Consider the following 19,746-nt stretch of genomic DNA (forward strand, 5'->3'; position numbering starts at 1 on the left):
GCCCTCCCACCCAGGCATAATCTGATGCCCTGGGAGGTCTTGGAGGTCACTCTTATCAGGTGGGCTCACCCAGTCCCCTCTCCTGCCCAAAGCACCTATTTGGTGCTCCTACTGAGCCATCTACCTGGAGCCACCTGAGGGCAATGACCTGCAGCTCCCCCCAGGGCGGGCCCAACCCCAACACATGGGCACTCTAGGCTGAACTTGGTTTTTGTACTAAAATGTAGCAGGGTGGGAATAAGGCAGGTAAACAAGTATCTCTGATACAGAAAAAGTGCATGGAGGTGTACGGGATGCAGTTCACACATTGTTGGGGTGCAGCGCCCCCCTACCCCCACCCAGGGTGACGCAGAAGGCTCCCTATCACTGCCGCTGACACAGGAACCATCTAAGGCTTCCGCCAGACTGTCCTGACTCCCGAACATGGAGCAGAGGGGAGGGGCCTCGGGTCATCCGCGAGCCCGGGTCCGGGTGGTCAAGGGGAGGACCTGCTCAACCTCGCCATCTCAGGCCGAGCAGCCCCAGCGCGCTCTGCCCACGCGTGGGCGCCTGGCAACTCCGGGCCGCGGTGGTTGCCTAGGAAACGACCACGTGCCTCCGCAGGGTTTGGTGGGCCTCGTAGTCCACCGGCGGCCTCGCTTGGGCGGCCCGCGCCAGTAGGGACTACAACTCCCAGGAGGCCGCGCGGCGGGGGCGGTCCCAGCGCGAGGCGGGGGCGGGGCCTCCTCGGCTGCAGGCGCGGGGTCCCGGCGGCCAAAGGAGGAAGATGGCGTCGCCGAGGCTCGGCCCGGGGTCGCGGGAGCTCCTGCCGGCGCCGCTGCTGCTCCTGCTGCTGCTGCTGGTCGGGCCCCGGACGGCGGCGGGCCACGGCGGCAAGTACTCGCGGGAGAAGAACGAGCCCGAGCTGCCGCCGAAACGCGAGTCCGGCGGGGAGTTCCGCATGGAGAAGCTCAACCAGCTGTGGGAGAAGGCCCAGCGGGTGAGTGGCGGCCGCGGCCTCCTGGGGTCCTGGGGGCTGTCGGGCCGGGGGCGTCCGGGTCTGCGGTGACCCCGGGGAGTGCAGCCCTGGGGCATCCCCTGTCTGCTGTGACCGTGGGCCAGCAGGGTCCTGGGGGTGTCCCCTGTCTCCAGGGTAAGGGGGTCTGGGTCTCCTCTAGTCCTGGAGGTCTCCGGGGCCTGGTCCTTTCTCTCTTATGATCCTGGGGACCACCGGGCCTGGGTCTCCTCTATCTTGCGGGCCATAGCCTAGGCTAGTGCCATGATGCCTGCCTTGGTTTGCAGCTGCCGCGGTTGGGGTTGGGGTCCTTTGAGAAGACCCTGAATGTCACTTCTGGCCTAGTGAGCCCCGACTGGGAGCAGGGAACTACTGCTGCATCATCCCACCTTGGTGCCTTGACTTTCTGTGAGATTATCCAGTTCGTGTTTGATAGAAGTGCTTAGGAGAGCTGTAGGCGGGGGACGAGATAGGGCTACTTCTGCCTAGTACTGTGGGTCTTGTGACATCTTCCAGTGTTGCAAGACTCCTGAGCAGTGTGGGGGGAGGGAGAGGGCTGTCCCTAGAGCTTTGGGGTTTGAGTGAAGCCATGGCTTCTCCTCAGTGGGTTCCTCTGTGGGCGGCACCCACCCACCTGCGCACTAGTCTCTGGCCCGTGTTACCCTGCTCAGGGCTGCCTTGTTTGTGGTGTGACGGGGCTGGGGACACATCCTGGGCAGGCTCACAGACCTAGTTCTGTGAGCTCCAAGCCCCTGTCGGGTTCTTTTTTTTTTTTTTTTTTCTTTTTTTTAAATATTTATTTATTTATGTCTGATAGTCACAGAGAGAGAAAGAGGCAGAGATACAGGCAGAGGGAGAAGCAGGCTCCATGCACTGGGAGCCTGATGTGGGATTTGATCCCGGGTCTCCAGGATCGTGCCCTGGGCCAAAGCTAAACCGCTGCGCCACCCAGGGATCCCCCCCTGTCGGGTTCTTATCCTGCCCTTGTGATTAAAATGTGTTGTGATTAAAATGTCTCATCTCCTCTGAGGTGGGAGGGCCAGAAGGAAGGGGAGATCCTGTTTCCCTCCCCTGGTTCTCTGTAGGCCACATTCCTGGAGCAGGAGGTGCAGGTCGAGGTCCTTGTCCTGACAGCAGCTCCCAGGCAGGCAGGCCCTGTTGTGTCCTTGGAGCTGCTTCACCGTGTACCAGTAAGATCAAGTATATAACTGTGACACCGTCCCCGCCTCGGGAGCCATAAACATACCATTTGTTTGTGACGAGTGCCTGCCTTCCTGTGTGTTGGCTTTTCTCTGGATTAGATGATTTACCTAACTGTTTAATATTGAACACATTCTGTTCTGTATTTGATTTTCTACTGACTAGTTCTTTTCGTGTGAAGCATTAACATTTAACTTGAAGTTAAAGAGGTTGAAAGAATCCAGAGAGTGGGTGCCAAGTGTCTGCACGTGACCTGTATCTTTTCCTCCTTTTTGACGGGACACGATGGCTGCTGTGTGCAGGCATTACCACTTCAGGAGGTATCTCCTGCACTGAGCTCACAAGCCTCTGTATGTCAAAGGAAGGACCGAGTTGTGAGACACAGCGTGTAATTCAGATCCCCAGAGGCTTCAGACGTGAGAAGCAGTGGTTCACAGGAGCTGAGACAGTAGCACACAGGTGGGCACCAGAGTCTGCAGCCCATAGGGCTTCTGGCTGGATGCTGGGAGATTGACTCCCCGCAGGGCCCTGGAGACATGGACAGATAAGAAAGTAAGAGGTGAGTGGGGACCTCTGCTGAGGTCCTCAGATCTGTCCCCCGACGGCGGTACTAGCTGGCAGTCAGAGAGCACTCAGGTCCTCTCCCTCTGCAGTCCCCAGGAGGGATATCAGGGCCATTGCACTGTCACACTAACCACAGAGCGCAGAGCCAGGAGCCGGGCCCTCCCTGTCCTTGGCTGTGGCTCTCGAAGCAGATAGGTCCCAGGCTTAGAGGACAGACCTTGTGGATGCTTGGTCTTAAGTGTCATGTCCTTGGTATCCTGGGTGGACTGCAGGCCTGCCTTTCCCAACTCCTCACCTCCTAGCACCCTACATACCCTTCCTGGGAAATCAGCCTGCCCCACACCATTCCAGTTTCTCCGCCGTGAGGCTGCAGCCCCAGCCTCCCCAGGGTCTGATGTACTCCTGAGAGTGCCCACAGAAGAAATCCTAGGACAGAGCTCAGGCGGGCAGGTGAGATTATTATGTAAGCCACCCGGGATGCCATCTGAGGAGCCTAGGGCATCTAGGTGCGCACAAGAGGCTTTGAAAGGAAGGGTTTGGGGCTCAGGAGAGGTGGTAGGAGTGGGGTACTGTGGAGACATGCCTGTCCCAAAGAGCCAGCAAAGGAGGGGGCAAACCAATGGAGCAGGGTGAAAGAAACTTCTAGAGAATGAGAAGAGTTTCCCGCCTTAGGCCCTGCCATTCATTTGGTGCTTTTTTACTCCTGAGGAACTTTCCCTGACTAGTCTTCAAGCTGCTGGAGGGTGGGGCCCAGGTTTTCTGAGCATCAACAGAGAGGCCTAGCAGAAGCTGAACCAGGGTCACCATAATGACCCTTTTAATCTAAAAAGCATGTTGGCCGCAGTCTCCCCATCCCGTGTGGTTGGCAGGGGGTTGCTCCATCTTGTAGCTTGTTCAGCAGCCCGCCAGAGTCGCACTGGGTACCCAGGGAACACCTGCAGGAAAGGGTGGCATTGCGGTAGGTCATGGTGCCTGAAGTGCCGTCTCACCTGAGACCTCCTGAATGGCAGGTACGGCCTCATGAAGACTGGTGGAATGTTGTGGCCAGATGGACCAGCCTGGAGCACATTTGTCCCGCCGGTCTGAGCTGAGCTGATACCAGTCAGCAGGAATGGCAGGAGCAGGGCCCAATCTCCTCTTGGCCTCCCTGGGCCTTGGGCTTGCTTCCAGAGCCTCAGGACCACCTAACACAGGCACAGTCTCATTCCAGCCTGAAGCCAAGGCCCCTCCCCACCACATTGTGGGCTGGGTCATGGGGCAGAGACACCACACTTAGAGCCTCTTGTCATTGTGTCATGAGTGAGTCCCTTGCAGGTGGAGGCATTGGTCAGGCAGGTTCACTGATGGATCTCATTGTGGAAGTTTGCCACAACTCAGTCCACCATCCTCTAATCATCCAAGTTAATTTTTTATCATACTTGCATGATACAAGGAAAAGGTAGCAGTTTCCTCCCATGCCCAGCATTCATGTCCCTGCATCCTCCCACCCCTATACCCGGTCCCCACAGATGTCCAGGTGCAAGGGGCGGGGGGAGACATCCTGGTGCAGGAGCTGGCCCTGCAGCCGTAGCTGACCTTATCGAGAGGAACTGGCAGCCCGTGCTCAGGCCGCTGATGGTGGGTAGCTCCTCACAGACTGGGCATTTCTGGATCATGCCCTGCCTGGCCCTCTTCCATTGAGGCTGGAAAGAAGGCTTCACATACAAACTGGTGATCCTCCCTCTGCAGGGTGGCAGTCCCCCGAGGGTCTTGCCCGGGAGCATGGGTGGGATTTTGACCTGCCAGGACCATGCATCCCCCTGCTCATTTTTGGTTCTCCTGAGTGCCCCTCGCTTGGGGTCACTGTCTCCCGGGTGATGTCATTGGTTCATCTTGGGGCCAGTTGTCAGAATCTTCTGCTCTTGTTCTGTAGCTTCAACTTTCTCCTGTGAAACTGTCCGAACTCCACGCAGATCTGAAGATGCAAGAAAGGGATGAGTTCGCCTGGAAGAAGCTGAAGGCCGAGGGCCTGGACGAAGACGGAGAGAAGCAGGCCAAACTCACTCGCAACCTCAGTGGTATCTTTCTTTCCCCCTTAGCATGACAGAGGGTTAGGGGGGCATCTCCTGGGCCCTGTAGCCTTGGCTGCCCATGCAGACGTGGTTCATGGCAGGAGGGGAGCAGGGCCACCTTGCTGCAGCCTGTACAGTGGCTCACCTCCGACCAGCAACCAGCTGTGGGCACGGCTACTGGGCCATTTTGTGAGGCTCTTGACAAAAGGTAGGCATAGTCAGGGCAAGGGTTCCCAGGCACATTGATACACAAGCAGTGGAAGGCCCTGCAACTCCTTGGCCCAGGAGAGAGGCTGGGGCCACCCGGTTGCCTAGGGTGGAACTGTCTCACCTGGAAGAGAGAGTTGGGATGGTCCTATAGCCTGGAAATTGGGGGAAGTCAATTTCAGATCACCTGTAATGAAAATAACTTTCTAACAGAATAGAATGTATTGAGATGGGATGTGGTGAGCTGCTTGTTCCTGTGGGTATTCAAGACAGAGCAACTGTCTTCCCAGCCTCCAGTATGCAAAAGATGTGCGTCCTCAGGACTGAGAGGTCTCTCAGGCTCCCTTTCCGCCTCCCTCCTGTGGCATGCTTCAGGTGGGGGTTAGGACTCTGAGCTCGCTGCCCAAGAGCCCCTGTGTGCAGCTGAGTCTCGAGGCCGCTCCTGCGCTGACCAGTCTTGCTGTCGTCCCTCTAGTGAAGAGCAGAGAGCAGAAGTCATGTCCCCATCCTGCCTGCTGGTGCTCTGGCCTGCCACCTGCCCCAGGACGTGCACACACCCTCACCAGTCTGAGCCTGCTGCAGCTCCCCACAGAGCCCAGCTTGGGGGCTGGAGTAGCCATGGCTGCATTGGCCACAGGTGTGGCTGGACCCAGAGTCTGCCCTGTAGGCCACCCACCATCCCACATGCCCACAGAGCCAGACACTGGCTTCCTCAGACATGGTAGCACGTGGAGCACACGCCATCTGTGGTAACAGTCCTTTCCTGAGACCAAATGCTGTATGTCCACCTGAGCCTCTGAGGTACTTACTGCCCGCAGTCACAGCTGTGAGCACGGCAGGACATGAAGCCAAGGTTTTCAGACTCCGCTCATGACATTTCCCCAGCAAGCCTGCATCCTTACCGTCAGACTTCACAAGACACCTACCAGTTGTTAGGTGACGTTGGGCATCTGCTTCTGGGGTGAGGACATAGGTCTAACTGCCATTTTTCATGACCTCATTCTAGAATGGTGAGACATATAAAGAAACCAGAACAAGGTAGCAGAAGGGTCAGGTGAGGAGATGCAGGATAATTGTACCCAGTTAGAATGTTTGGGGGCCATCCGAAGGGCCAGGAAAGAAAGCTCTGGAAGAAAATAGCCCCCAGCGGATGGCCCAGGGCCTGGACAGAGGAGCATGAGGGTATATAGGGGTCAGCCAGCTCTCCTCTCCCTCCTGGGGCACATTCACCCCAGACTCCCACTGCCTGGGCACATCCTCCTGGGCACAGCTTCCCACCCAGACAGCATCTAAGTCCGTGTTCCCGGTGGAGCCATCTGCATTCTGTTTGGGTGGTGTGTGCTTCCCGGGTGCCAGGGGGACAGGGCAGAAGGACTCCAGAGATTGGGAAGCTGGAGCACTAAGGCAGATGCTCTTGAGCGATCTGCTCTGCTGCCTAGACTGGCCACCCTCACCATGCCCAGCACGGATCCCCAGGTGCACCGCAGGGGAGCCAGGGCCCCGATGTCCTCACCCAAGAGCAGAAGAGGCAGGGCTCGAGGCTCCATGGGCCTCTTCCAGCTCCAGTGCTTATTTCCGGCTCCAGTTCCTGCTGAACGCAGCACAGCTGGAATCCAGAGTCTTCTGCCTTCCAGGCTGGTGGACACCCTGAGACTCCTGTGACTTGCCCTCTGAGGGGTCCGGTGCAGCTTCAGATATGGAAGCCAAGGCCAGGCTGAGCCCAATGACCTGGTTATCCTTCCGCCCCTCCTGCTGCTCCTCTGCATGCTCAGGGGCTATTCACCTGTCGGGAGCGCAGAGCCTGGGGGTGCAGGCTGTCCTCAGTGCCAGGCAGGTAGTAGCCAGGACTGGAGTGATACCTCCCTGTCTCTCCTAGTGATCCTGGCCAAATATGGCCTGGACGGGAGGAAGGATGCCCGGGCTGTGAGCAGCAACTCCCTCAGTGGCGCCACCGAGGACGACAGCCTGGAGGACCCCAGGCTGGAGAAGCTATGGCACAAGGTAACCCTCACTGCTTCCCATAAACCCTGAACTGTGCACCCTAGCATTGAGAGTTCAGGAGAGCTGCTAGGGGCTGCTGCTCCGCATAGGAGCCTGTTAGAAGGCATCTCAGGAAGCAGGGCTTTCTTCTTGGAACCATGGGGTTGTGGCCACAGTCTCACCTGCTCAGAGAAGGAATTCTCTGTGGCATGGAGCTTCGAATGACAGAACGGGCTGGATAACCTGCAAACATCCAGGCTTGTGGTGTCACATAGGCTGCGTGTTTTATGGTGTCCCATTTAGTTTTGGGTTTGAGTCTGTGTGGTGTCTGGTTCAAAAAGGTGTGCTCACAGTGTGGGCTGGGTGTGTGGGCACTGGGCTCACAGCATCTGGTCTCTGGGGGTGGAAGCCCCAGGTGGGTGAGGGCAGGTGGTGGGACCAGGTGGTGGCCGGCCGCAGAAAGTCACTCACTGTCCTGCTCTTAATCCTCCAGCTCCTGTCCAGGTTCTGTCTGGACCGCACTGAGTGGGGCCTAGAATCAGACTTCTCACAGCAGCCCATCATCCTTGGTCCAAGGGGTGGAGCTGGAGCAGGAGGGAGGGAGGATCTGCTGTGGAGGGGGCTGAGCCCCGGACCCACAGTATTCATGTCACCACATGGCTGTGCATAGCAGGAGGATGCCGATGAGGCGACTGGCCTGAGGTCCCTCCCAGGAGGGGACGCTGCCTCCCCTCCTGGGGGATCCTGCAGCTCCACACACTTTGATGGTTGTCACCTCTCCATCGAGCCTGGCAACAGGTCCTGCTGCATCCCCTAGTTAAAGGGTCATCTAGGCGAGAACGCACCGAGCACTTCACACAGGAGCGGGGTCCTGCCCCATCTGAGGGATGATCAAAGGTGGCGCCTGTGGAATCACGGCAAACAGCCTGAGGGGTGACCCGGGGCGGGGCAGGCTCACAGTGTTCACTCCTCCCAGGCAAAGACTTCAGGGAAGTTCTCCAGCGAGGAGCTGGACAAGCTGTGGCGGGAGTTCCAGCACCACCAGGAGAAAGTGCGCGAGTACCACGTCCTGCTGGAGACCCTGAGCAGAACTGAAGGTGCCCTCCCCACCCTCCAGAGCAGTCCTGGGGCCATGGGTAGGGCAGGGAGCTTCCTTCAATGTCAGCCCCATTTCTGAGTGGTACTCCCTTCTGGGGGATTCATCGGGGCGCCTCTGACAAGAGTGTTTGGTCAGATGCAGTGATTTGGGTCATGGGCCACTGTTGCTGCCCACCCCGCACATACATGAGTGCCACCTAGCCCCAGGGCAAGCCGCTCTGGGAGGGCACCATCCTCTTGGACCCAGAAGCCACATCAGCAAACCGAGTGTCAGGGTGCAGGGTCACAGGGGTCAGCCCAGAGCCCCTTCCTCAGAGGGCAGTCCTGGAGCACTTCTGCTCCTGCAGCAGGGCAGGGTGGGTCCTGGCCACAGCTCACAGTGCCTGTTCCACACAGAAATCCAGGAGAATGTCATCAGCCCCTTTGACACAAGCCGCATCAAGGAGGATGTGCTGCACAGCAAGCACGCGGAGCTGAAGGACCGGCTGCGGGGCATCAACCAGGGCTACGACCGCCTGCGGAGGGTCAGCCACCGGGGCTACGGCACCCAGGCCGGTGAGCACACTGCTCCACTTCAGGCCCTGTGTGGGGGGATCACGGCCATGTGGCCCACACTGCCCTGTGGTGTGGCCCTCATCCCCGTGGCCAGCTGCTGTCCACCCTGCTCCCGCCCCAGGCCAGGCTGCCCTTTGTTTCCAGCTTCTTGGCTAGTCATCTCTTCTCCACCATGAGCCCAGGGGCATCCATGCGGCAGGTGCTGGATGTCCACCTGGGGACATAGCGGTCAAGGGACACGGTGCTGGGGTGGTCACTGTACCTCTGCCCCTCTGCACCTGAACCACCACCTTCTAGGAGCCGCACCTGGCCAGCTCCTCAGTTCTCCTGGAGTCTGCTGAGTCCTTCAGGAACATTCTCCACGGGCCCCTGAGGGTCTCGGGCAGGAAGGGGTCAGCTAAGGGAGGGGGTAGCAGCTGGTGGCATGGCCCCCAGGTGGGCAGCTATGACTCACTTGCTCCTAGTCTGCTCCAGGGGGGGAGGAGAGGTGAGTGGCCCAGCTGGACACCCATCACTGCATCTGCTCATCAGCACTGGTTGAGGTCAAGGAGTCCTTTCCTTGGTGGTTGGTTTTGCTTTGGAGCTTGAAGGATGGACGGTGGCCTAAGCTTCAGCCCAGAACTATGGGTAGACTGACACAGTCCTGGCCCAGAGGCCCCAGGAACCCTGCTGTCTCTTGATTCCTGCTGCCCTTCCACCCCCAGACGGCTCTGCCAAGGGGGACCCTTCCTTAGGGGTGCAGGGAAATGCTGGTGGGTGCTGCAGGCAATGAGAATGTCACTGAGGTCATGTTCCAGTGGTGCCTTAAGCCACAGATTGGACATGCACGAGAACAACAGTCTGCTGCCAGATGGCACTGGACACACATACACATGCATTGGTGCATGTGGCACATGCCCAAGTCCAGGGACGCTCACACTCGCAGTGTTGTCAGGGCCCCTGGGCATCATGGGATGCCACCATCCAGCACTAGGCCTGCTTTTGCCTCTTTGCCAGAATTCGAGGAGCCCCGAGTGATCGATCTGTGGGACCTGGCCAAGTCCGCCAACTTCACTGAGAAGGAGCTGGAGTCATTCCGGGTAAGGAAGGTGCTGGGTGGCACTGGCTCACAGTATCTAGTGACACCTCTTCTGTTGAACTTTCTAACGTGGAAAAGACTCTGAACTGCGGTGTGAGTGGCCGGTGTGTTCACAAGCTTTTTTCCTTGTGTTCCTCTGCCAAGCTGGTCGGCAGCCATGTGGAACCGCCATGTTCACATCTGTATGGACATGTTGGCTCCAGTGGATGAGGGTCTGGCTCCAAGGGCGTGTGCCCAGCTTTGGATGCACTGAGTGTGAGGACGGAGGGCTGCTGCAGCATTGTGGGTTGAGAAGTATCTGGAGGAGAACAGCAGACCCCGTGTGGGGCTCTGGCAATGGGCCTGGAGGGAGGGGCCTTTCACTTGCCCAAGTGTCACCTCAGTGGGTCAAGCCATAACCACACCACTCTGGGCCAGTGTGTCAGGGATCCGAAGGGTGTGGGCAAGAGGCTGCTGTTGGCTAGGACAGGAGCCCGAGGTGGGCACTTCAGCTGAGACCTGTGGACTGAGGTCATTCTGCCACGTGGGTCCTAGAGGACGACTGCTGAGCTCACCACAGTTGGCCCCATAGTCACGGGGGTGGGGGCATCATCGGCAGGTGGGAGACACAGCAGGGAGGTCAGTGAGTGTCCAGCAAAGGTCCCTGTATCCGCATCCATCCAGAGCTGAGTGGGCAGGGCCACCCTTGTGGAGCTCAGCCCAGTTCAGAGGGATATGTGTTGTCAGCCCTTGTGGACCCCAGGCAGGCCACTTAGCCCCGCTCTGGAGGTCTAGAGGAGGTAACAGCTCAGCCAAGACCAGGGTGTGGAGGACCAGCCAGTGAGACTAACCCAAGAGCACTGGCAGGTAGGAGCAGCAGGAAGGCAATGTTGCAGAGTCTTCCAGAGTGGTGGCTGCTCCAGATGGGACAGAGGCCGTGGGTCCAGAGGATAGGGTAATGCAGCCAAGCCCAGGCCTCAGGCTGGATTTGGGCTCAGGGGTAGAGGGAACCAGATGCCTGGCAAGGGCAGGGGGCCCGCATCTCTGGCAGGTGGGGGCGCCCCCCTCCCCCTTGATTCCACGTGTGCTGCTTCGAGATTGGGTGGCAGCAGGGATGGCACCCTGAGTGTCCCGGGCAGGTCACACGTTGAGGGACTTGGGGTGTGTGCCCTCAGAGAGGGTAGCCCCTGCCTCCCCATGCTAAGCGCTGTCACCCAACAGGACTGGCTTGCTGCCCTGGCCTGCAGCTGCCACCCGTGCTCTTAAGGGGTCAGAGGGGCCGGGACACAAGGAACCGTTGGGGGACATTCAGCTGTTGAAATGTTATTCTAGGAGGAGCTTAAGCACTTTGAAGCCAAAATTGAAAAGCACAACCACTACCAGAAGCAGTTGGAAATCTCACATCAGAAACTGAAACACGTGGAGAGCTTTGGGGACCGGGAGCACGTGAGCCGGAACAAGGAGAAGTATGCCATGCTGGAGGAGAAGACCAAGGAGCTGGGCTACAAGGTGTGTGCACCTGGCTCTGTGTGGGTACTGCTCCCTCCTCTCTGGTGGTTGTGTGGGCTGGTAGCACCTGGTGGGGTGCCCATTGCAGCCACACACCCGCTCCCACGGGGGCCAGCACTGGGCCATCCCCTTGAGCCTGTTTAGAGCCAGGGGATACCTGTGCTGCCAACTGGTGCTCTCAGCCAGGTGACCCTGCACAGGGTATGAGCATGAGACAATGGCTTTGGTCCATATCACAGGAGGACAGTCCCCTGAGAATCTTGTGTGGTTCTTCTCATGGACTAGAGACCATCCCTGGGCAGTGGCAGGTAGCCTGAGCAGAATGGGGTCACTCTGGGTCTGGTTAGGTCATTCATGGTCACCCACAGATCAGGTGCCCGTCCAGCCACTGAAGCGTGGGCTCTGCATGCAGAAGAGCCTCTGGGTCGGACTAGGCAGGAACAAGCAGCAGGGCAGTGTGGACGCTCCAAGGAGCTGGTAGTAGGAGGAGTGGGAGCCAAAGGTCCCGGAACAGGGTGCACAGAACAGTCTAGAAACAGATGAGGTGGGTTGTCTCTAGAGGGAGAAAGGGAGGAGGGACCTTCCTTTGTGTCTCATTCTCTGGAGCCACAGGGATGTGCCATCTATTCAAACACAAAAAAACTTTAGAGTGAAATGAGGCAGAAGTGCCACGGAGGAAGGGCACGTGGGTCTGCCCACGTTTGGCAGCATATCAGGAAGAAGGTAAGCAGCAGGCGTGGGAGGTCGGCTCCAGAGTGATGTCACAGGGCAAAAGAACTTGAAGCGGGGAATTGGGCTGTGAGGAAAGGGGCAAGCGAGGGCTGGCCCCTGCTCACTGCCGTGGCAGAAAGACACAAGCCGGGTAGAGAATGATGTGCAACAGACTCGGCTCCATGGGGTTGGGGGCCGGCCAGGCAGCGTCCCTGTTCACTGCCTTTGCAAGTGGCTGGGGCTGACGATAGAAACGTCACTCTTCCCTCCAGCGTGATCTCCTCTGCGCTGTTTGTTTCTAGTGGGCGGTCATGTTCTAGTCAGCGTGGAGCTGCTTTTGTGATTTATTTATGACGGTTTCCGGATGGGTGGACTTGTAAATTAAGAAAAGCGGGGAGCTGAGGAGTTTGCAGTTTGAAGTCTGTGTGTCTCATGATATGGGACAGACGGCTGCTGGGTTTACACTGTGTCATTGTTTTCAGGTAAAGAAGCACCTGCAGGATCTGTCGGGCCGCATCTCGAGAGCTCGCCACAACGAACTCTGAAGACCGCAGGAGCCCGCTGGTGGGAAGAAGTGGGGGCCGGGGCCAGGCGTCTGCCTGAGGACAGGCCCGGGTGCTTCGGGGTGGCACCTGACACGGACAGGACCCTGGAGGAGGTGTGAGGGGGACCGGCCAGGCGTCCTTCATGAGGAAGGACAGTGAGCAGTGGTGTGCCAGATCGTGTGACTCTGCCCCTGGAAGTACTGTGTTCTTAAAAACATATCACGGGGTTTAAATGGTCGTGATCTAACCTGTCACTCGGTGGTCTCACTGTGTCTACGACTCGTTCCTCTTCCATCCCCATTCCTCACTCCCCGTCTTCTCTGTGGGACATGGGAGGGCCCGGGAACCATCTGGGGCCACAGTCTCCCTGGTCTGATACCCCAAGACCACTGTGGAGTTGAACCTCGCTGGGACAGGTGACCTCTGGCACAGGCCTGGTGGGGGCTCCAGCTGGCCCAGCTGCCAGCTCTCTGCCCAGCTCTGAGGACAGGCTCAGGAAGAGCCCCAGAAGCTTGAGGGGGTCGTGTCCAGTGAAAGTGTCTGTCTCGCTGAGGTGTGACAACCCCACAACAACCCTTCTCTGACCTCATAGCAGGCGTCACGTGGGGATCTGACACAGTACCCAGGTTGGAACCTGAAAGGGCTTGACCCAGCGCTGCATTCAGCATCAACGGTACCCAGTCTCAGCTGGCACGTCAGGATCCCCCAAATACAGATACCCTGTTAGCCATTATTATAAGAAGAATCAAGTCCATGGGGTGCATGCTAGGACTTTGTGTGTCAGGATGCAGTGAAACCGAGCAGGGAGGTGGTGGCACAGTGCAGGCCCTCCCCCGCCCCAATCCCCGGGCCACTGGGCACGGGGCAGCCCTTCCTGCTGTGCTCCCCAGCACGGGAGCCTCACCCTGGGCCTCCACGTCATGTCTGCCACTGTCCAGGGCAGCTGGTGTGTCCCTTGCAGCATGCAGTAGCACACAAGGCTGTGGCCATGCCTGACAGGCAGGGCAGGGTGACTGACCCCTCAGGCAGTGGCCAAGGACCAGAGAAGGGCTTGTTGCCAGGCTTCCACACAGCGGCCTATGGGGGGCCCAAGGCCTGGGAGGAGATTGGGCCCGGGATTGGGAGGCAAGCAGAATAGGACACTTGACTCGGTTTACTATCTCAGAAACTGACAACTAGAGGGAGCTCTTGGCCTTCAGAGATGCCAGAGGACCCGATGGGTCTCAATGACTTGTCATTGCTCTGCTACTGGAGGCCACAGTTAACAGCGGCAGTCCCCCCAGGCCAGGGGCCAGGGGCCACATTACATTGCCTTAGATTCTAAGTGATGCTGTGAAATAAAACATTCGTAAAAGGGCACAAAACACAGCTCAGTGAGTCCTTCCAAGCGAGTGCTCTGGAGCCCACCCCCAGGTCAACAGAGTACCTGGATACTAGGACACCCCCACACTCTTCTATTGCTGACCGCTCAGCTTGTGTCCCCTGGAATTCATATACTGGAACCCAATTCCTATGGTGAGGGGGCAAGCATTGGGACCTTTGGGTATCAGATTGTGAGGATGGAGCCCTCAAGTAGGATCAGTGTCCTGACAAAAGACCCCAGAGAGCTACCTGGCCCTCCTCAGGTGTGAGCACAGAGCAAGCAGTCCACGTCTGAGAACCAGGAAGCAGGCCCTCGCAGACTCCGACTGCCCGCACCTTGTCACTTCCAGCCTCCAGAACTAAGTCAAATGCCCGTTACAGCTGCCCCGCCTGTCTGAATTGTTAACGGAGCCCCAACAGACCCACTTTCTTGACTTAGGTTGGATTTCCTTGTTTGACACAAATGGGGAATTATAGCACACACACGTGTGTCACGGTGCGGTGTCCAGCTTCTAGTTGGTGTGTCGATGTGATTCAGCCATGCCATCTAGCGGAAACGTGTGCCTCTGTTGCCGCATAGTGTCGCACTGTATGAATGTACGATGTGTTAGAGCTGTATCCCATTGTGGTTAAGAGCGCGGCTGGGAATGCCATGGTGAAGGTTCCTGTGCACGCACACGTGTGGCTCACGGGAGCAACAGTGATGGTCCTACAGGACGCATTTGTTCCAACGCAGAGGATGGTCCCAACTGGTTTTGCCAAGGACCTGCACTCTGCCACCAAGCAGCAGGACGGCGTGAGGGCACTCTGTCTTCCATCTTTAGTCAGATGTTCCAGCTGCACATTCAAGGTTTCCAGTTGTAGACTTGCCTATCCCTGGGGCTTGGGGTGACTGAGCGGTGAGGAGGGAGTGCATGGGGAGAAGCACGGGTGCAGTGTTCTGCTCCATGTGTGCTGATGGCTGTGAGTGCCCAAATGGCTGTCTCCAGAACAAGCTGCCCACCTGCCAGGCAGCCGTCAGCTTTTCTCACCTCAGCTCGCTTTCCCTGCTCATGCATTTCACACACAAGGGAGCAGACCATGAGGCTGTGTTTGCATGTCTGGTGTCTTCCACTCAGCATCTGTGCTTCATCCAGCAGTGGCAACAGGATCCTTTCATTGCTGAAGGGCGTCCTGTGCCTGGATGTCCCCTGGTCTGGTTGCCGACCAATGCCCACTTGTTTCCTTATGTTCCAGCACCGTTTTTCATACAGATGTTTTCCTATTACTTGGTTCAATGCATCAAAAATCAAGTGAGCATACATTTGTGGCTCTGTTTCTAGAATGTCTATCCTTACACTCTCGCTGTCTTGATTGTTAAGCTTGGAATCGGTATGCATTTTCTTCTTTTTTAAAGATTCATTACAGGTGTTTTGCATTTCCATATACATTTTAGAATCGGCTTCTCATTTTTTATAAAACAACTAGAATTTTGACAGGGATCACCTTGAATATGTAGCTCACTTTGAGGAGAATAGACATCTTAGTATCGAGTCTTGCAAGCCTTTCTTGTCTGTACCTGTTATTTTAGCTCATTTTGCAACTCTCTGTACACAGACCCTGCGTGTTTTCATGAGATTTATTCCTGGGAATTTGATGTTTTATGCTACTGTCAATAGTATGTTTCCGCTTCATTGTGTAGTTGTTTTCATAAGATGACCTTACATGCTGTACCACAGATCCCTGCATGTTGTGAGCTATGGAGTTTTATAGATGCTTTATTATAGATTGCAGGGATTCTATCCTAGCTGGCTAGGAGTTTTTTGTGAATGAGTATTGAAAGTTGTCGAGTGCTTTTCATGCATTTATTGAGATGATCATAAAGGTTTGCTTCTTGACTGACTTACTGTGGTGAGCCTCGCTGATTTTCAGATGCTAAAATAACCTGCACTTCTGGAAGGTCATGATGACTGCCCTTCCTCTGTACAGCTGGATTAGATTTGTGGATGCTTGCCTAAGGACGTTTGCTGGTATCGCCTGAGGGACACTGGCCCATGGTTCTTGTTCTCGTCACATGCAGTCTGTCACGTTTGGTATCACATTGGACTGAGCCAAGCTGGGAGCACCCCATGCTAGGCTCTGCTGTGCTGTGTGTGCGCTTGGCCTCCTTCCTTTCTCAGTGCACAGCAGCCTTTTTGGGTGGAGCCATCTGGGCCTGAAATATTCCTCATGCCACGGTTTTTTATTAAGAACTGTTTTTAAAACTAGATACAAGGCTGTTTGGATTTTCTTTCTTTTTTTTTTTTTAAGATTTTATTTATTTATTCATGAGAGACACAGAGAGAGAGAGGCAGAGACATAGGCAGAGGGAGAAGCAGGCTCCATGCAGGAAGCCCAATGTGGGACTCGATCCCAAGACCTCAGGATCACATCCTGGGCCAAAGGCAAGCACCAAACCGCTGAGCCACCCAGGCATCCCTGTTTGGATTTTCTAATACTTCCTGTGTCTTTATATGTTTGTTGAGGAGTTTCATCTGAGTTGTTAAAACGATAGGTGTAAAGTTGTTGTTCCCTGCTTAATGTCTGTTAGATCTGTGGTGATGTCCCGTTTTTGTTCCTGGTGCTGTTATAGCTGGTCCCTTCCCCCCGTCTGGCTAGCTGAGGTTCTAACCCGTTGTACATAATATCCTCCAGAACCAGCTTCAGCTTCACTGATTTCCCTCTGTCATTTGCTAGCTTGCTTTCATCAGATTTTACTTTCTACATGTCTTTTCTTATCTCATTTCTGTTTAATTTGCTGCCGCTGTGCCAGCTTCACACCGTGGAAGCTCAGGTCACTGATGAAGAACACAGATGGATGGACAACACAGTCAACAAGCATGATCTATTCACGCTTCCTGGAGAAAACATGTTCTTAATACACATGGGACATTTTAAAAACTGTCCTAGGACACAAAGCAAGTTCCAGAACTCCACAGCAAGGCTAGATGATACAGATCACCTCCTTAACCTAACTGCAACTAAGGAGGGACTCAGTAATGAAAAGACAATTAAAATAAGTACATTTAGGAACTTTAGGGGTGCCTGAGTGGCTTAGTCAGTGAGGCTTCTGCCTTCAGCTCAAGCCCATGATCCTGGGGTCCTGGGATTGAGTCCAGCATCAGGCTCCTGCTCAGCAGGGAGTCTACTTCTCCCTCTTCCTCTGCCCCTCCCCCAGCTCATTCTCTTTCTCTCTCTCTCTCTCTCTCTCTCCCTTTCTCTTTCTCTCTCTCTCAAATAAATAAAAATAAATAAAATCTTTTTAAAAAGTTTATTCAGGAACTCTAAAAATACATATGGACCAAAGAAAGAATGATATTAGAAGGTAGAAAATACTTTTAATTGAATGGTAGTAGAGGGCAGCCCCTGTGGCGCAGCAGTTTAGTGCTGCCTTCAGCTCAGGGCGGGATCCTGGAGACCCAGGATCGAGTCCCACGTCGGGCTTCCTGCATGGAGCCTGCTCCCTCTACCTGTGTCTCTGCCTCTCTCTCTCTCTCTCTCTCTGTGTGTGTGTGTCTCTATGAATAAATAAATAAAAATCTTTTTAAAAAAATGAGTGGTAGTAGAAATACTATACACCAAGTTTGGGGGACGTGGTCCAGGTGAGCCTCTGGGGCAAATTGTGCAACCACAGATGCACTTGACAGGAAAGAACAAAGGGGTCTCTGACCCCAGGGATGAGAGGCTGGGCTGGGGGCTCTAACTGACTGAAAGGAGCCCCTGCACTAGGGATTAAAAAGCCCTCTCCTGAGGAGCCGTGGAAATCTGACAGCCCGTGAAGGTATGACCAAGGCATGATGGACCATGGGAGCTCAGGAAGGTGGTGCAGCATGAAACTGCACATCCACCCCAAGGACATGGCCATCCAGGTGTCCTGGGTTCAGGGCCACAGGCTGGTGTAAGGTGGGTGTCTAAAGGGAGAGTCTCCATATGAACCTGGACCCCTTGCCCTGCCCCAGACAAGGGGGGCTGGCTGGATCCTGCTCAGAGAGGGTGAAGACAAGAGGGCCCCCATGACTTGGCTCTGGTGCTCCTGGACTGGCAGAAGCTAAAGACCCCTCTCTGGGAGAAACTGTCATCCTCAAAAAACCCAAGCATCATTGTTCACAAACATTGACTTGAAAATAACCAGGTGAAGAAGACAGCAAGGCCCCTTGAGTGAGAACAGGGAAGTCCCAGCATAAGCAACCCCCTGAAGACGAGAGATTGGGGTGACCAGTGGCAACTGTAACACATGATGATAGAGCAGTCCCATGCATTGTTTACAGAATAGAGGACAAACTCAAAACTATTTCCAAGAACAGGAAGCAACAGAATCACCTAACCAATTTAGAGAACCAAATAAAACCTAGATTCTGGAGGGGAAAACTAGAAACTTCTAGTTTGAGGAGAGAAATTCTCTTTAGTAAATGGAGCAACTTGTTATGTTTGGGGGGAAAGTCGACCTCACACCACATGCAAAAAATGATTTACAGTGATTCATAGGCCTGCATGTGAAAGCTGAAATTGTAAAGCTTCTAGAAAACAGGAGAGCATTTTCTGACCAGAGGGTAGACAGAAATACATAAAACAGGCCACAAAAGATAAGGAAACAAGGTGTTGTATGTCCTCAAAATCAGAAACTTCTCATCAAGATGTATCATTAAGAAAGTAAACCAGCCAACCAGAGAATGAGGAGCAATCACAATGCCTGCGTTTAAGACAGGGCTCAGATCCAAAATTATACACGCAGTATTTCAATGGGCACAGGAATTAAACAGGGCTTTCACTGAAGAAGACCTCCAAATGGCCAACGAGCATATTAAAGGTGCTCAACATCATTAGTCATCAGAAGAATGCAAATTGCTACAATGAGCCAGCACTATACACCCATAAGGATGACTAAAATTACACAGGCCCTCACCAGCTGTCAGCAAGGATGGGCACCTACTGGAATTCTGTTGCTGGTGGAGTATGCAAAATGGTAAAACCACGTGCAGAACTTCGGCATTTTCTCACCTGTGCTCTGCAGTTCCTCTGCTGATCACACACGTTTCCAAGGGAGGGGAGGGTGTGTGCCCACAAAAGACCTACGCAAGAAAGTTGCCCAATTCATGATCAACTTGGTCTTATTCAAAACAAGAAAGAATCTAAATGTTCACCAACAGAATAGACAAAAAGTTCTGATATGTTTGTAGAGCGGAATGGGTGTGTATTCGTCTACAACAACATAGATGAATCTTGAAAACATTCTGAGCAAAAGAGGCAAAGTGTGAAAAGAGAATTAGTTGCTAGGGATGGAGGTCAAAATAGTGGTGACCTGGAGAGTGGGCATTGCCTCAAAAGGACTGGGAGGAATTTCTGTGATGGGAAATGCCCTCTGTCTCACACACATGTAAAAGTCTGTCAAGCTGTCCACATAAGATTTATGTGGCTTTCTGTTTGTAAATTGTAACTAAGAAGTTCCTCACAGAGGGACACCTGGGTGGTTTAGCAGTTGGGCCTCTGCCTTTGGCTCAGGGCGTGATCCTGGAGTCCTGGGATCAAGTCCCACATCGGGCTCCCGGCAGGGAGCCTGCTTCTCCCTCTGCCTCTGTCTCTGCCTCTCTCTGTGTCTCTCATGAATAAATAAATAAAATCTTTAAGAAAAAGAATTCCTCAAAGAGATAAAAGTGCATCTGAACAATGATGGGGCACCATAAGGAGCAGGAATGAACATTTGATAGCAAAAGAAAAACTCCCGGAGACTAATGAGATGACAGTGGAGGAAATCACACAAGGAGCCACAAAGAGAGATGGAATATCAAACACACACTCAAAGGACAAGCTGGTGGGTGGTTCAGCAGTCGGAGCAGGACCCAGGAGAAGCCAGAAAGGAGACATCAAACTGTCCAAGAAGAGCCTGCATAGGGCGCC

At 54.9% G+C, this 19,746-nt stretch overlaps 1 protein-coding gene across 1 annotated transcript; it reads left to right on the forward strand.

Annotated features, from left to right (window-relative positions):
• Positions 1 to 712: 712 nt before the first annotated feature.
• LRPAP1 (LDL receptor related protein associated protein 1) lies at positions 713 to 12,725 on the forward strand. The gene is made up of 8 exons (XM_041753454.1): positions 713 to 979; positions 4,671 to 4,815; positions 6,893 to 7,017; positions 7,973 to 8,093; positions 8,491 to 8,649; positions 9,646 to 9,728; positions 11,039 to 11,215; positions 12,409 to 12,725. The coding sequence occupies exons 1-8, from the start codon at positions 767 to 769 to the stop codon at positions 12,469 to 12,471; spliced, it is 1,086 nt and encodes a 361-aa protein (XP_041609388.1). The 5' UTR covers positions 713 to 766; the 3' UTR covers positions 12,472 to 12,725.
• Positions 12,726 to 19,746: the final 7,021 nt, after the last annotated feature.

This window comes from Vulpes lagopus, chromosome 4 (assembly GCF_018345385.1).
Source record: "Vulpes lagopus strain Blue_001 chromosome 4, ASM1834538v1, whole genome shotgun sequence".
In the NCBI taxonomy this organism is placed as follows: Eukaryota; Metazoa; Chordata; class Mammalia; order Carnivora; family Canidae; genus Vulpes; species Vulpes lagopus.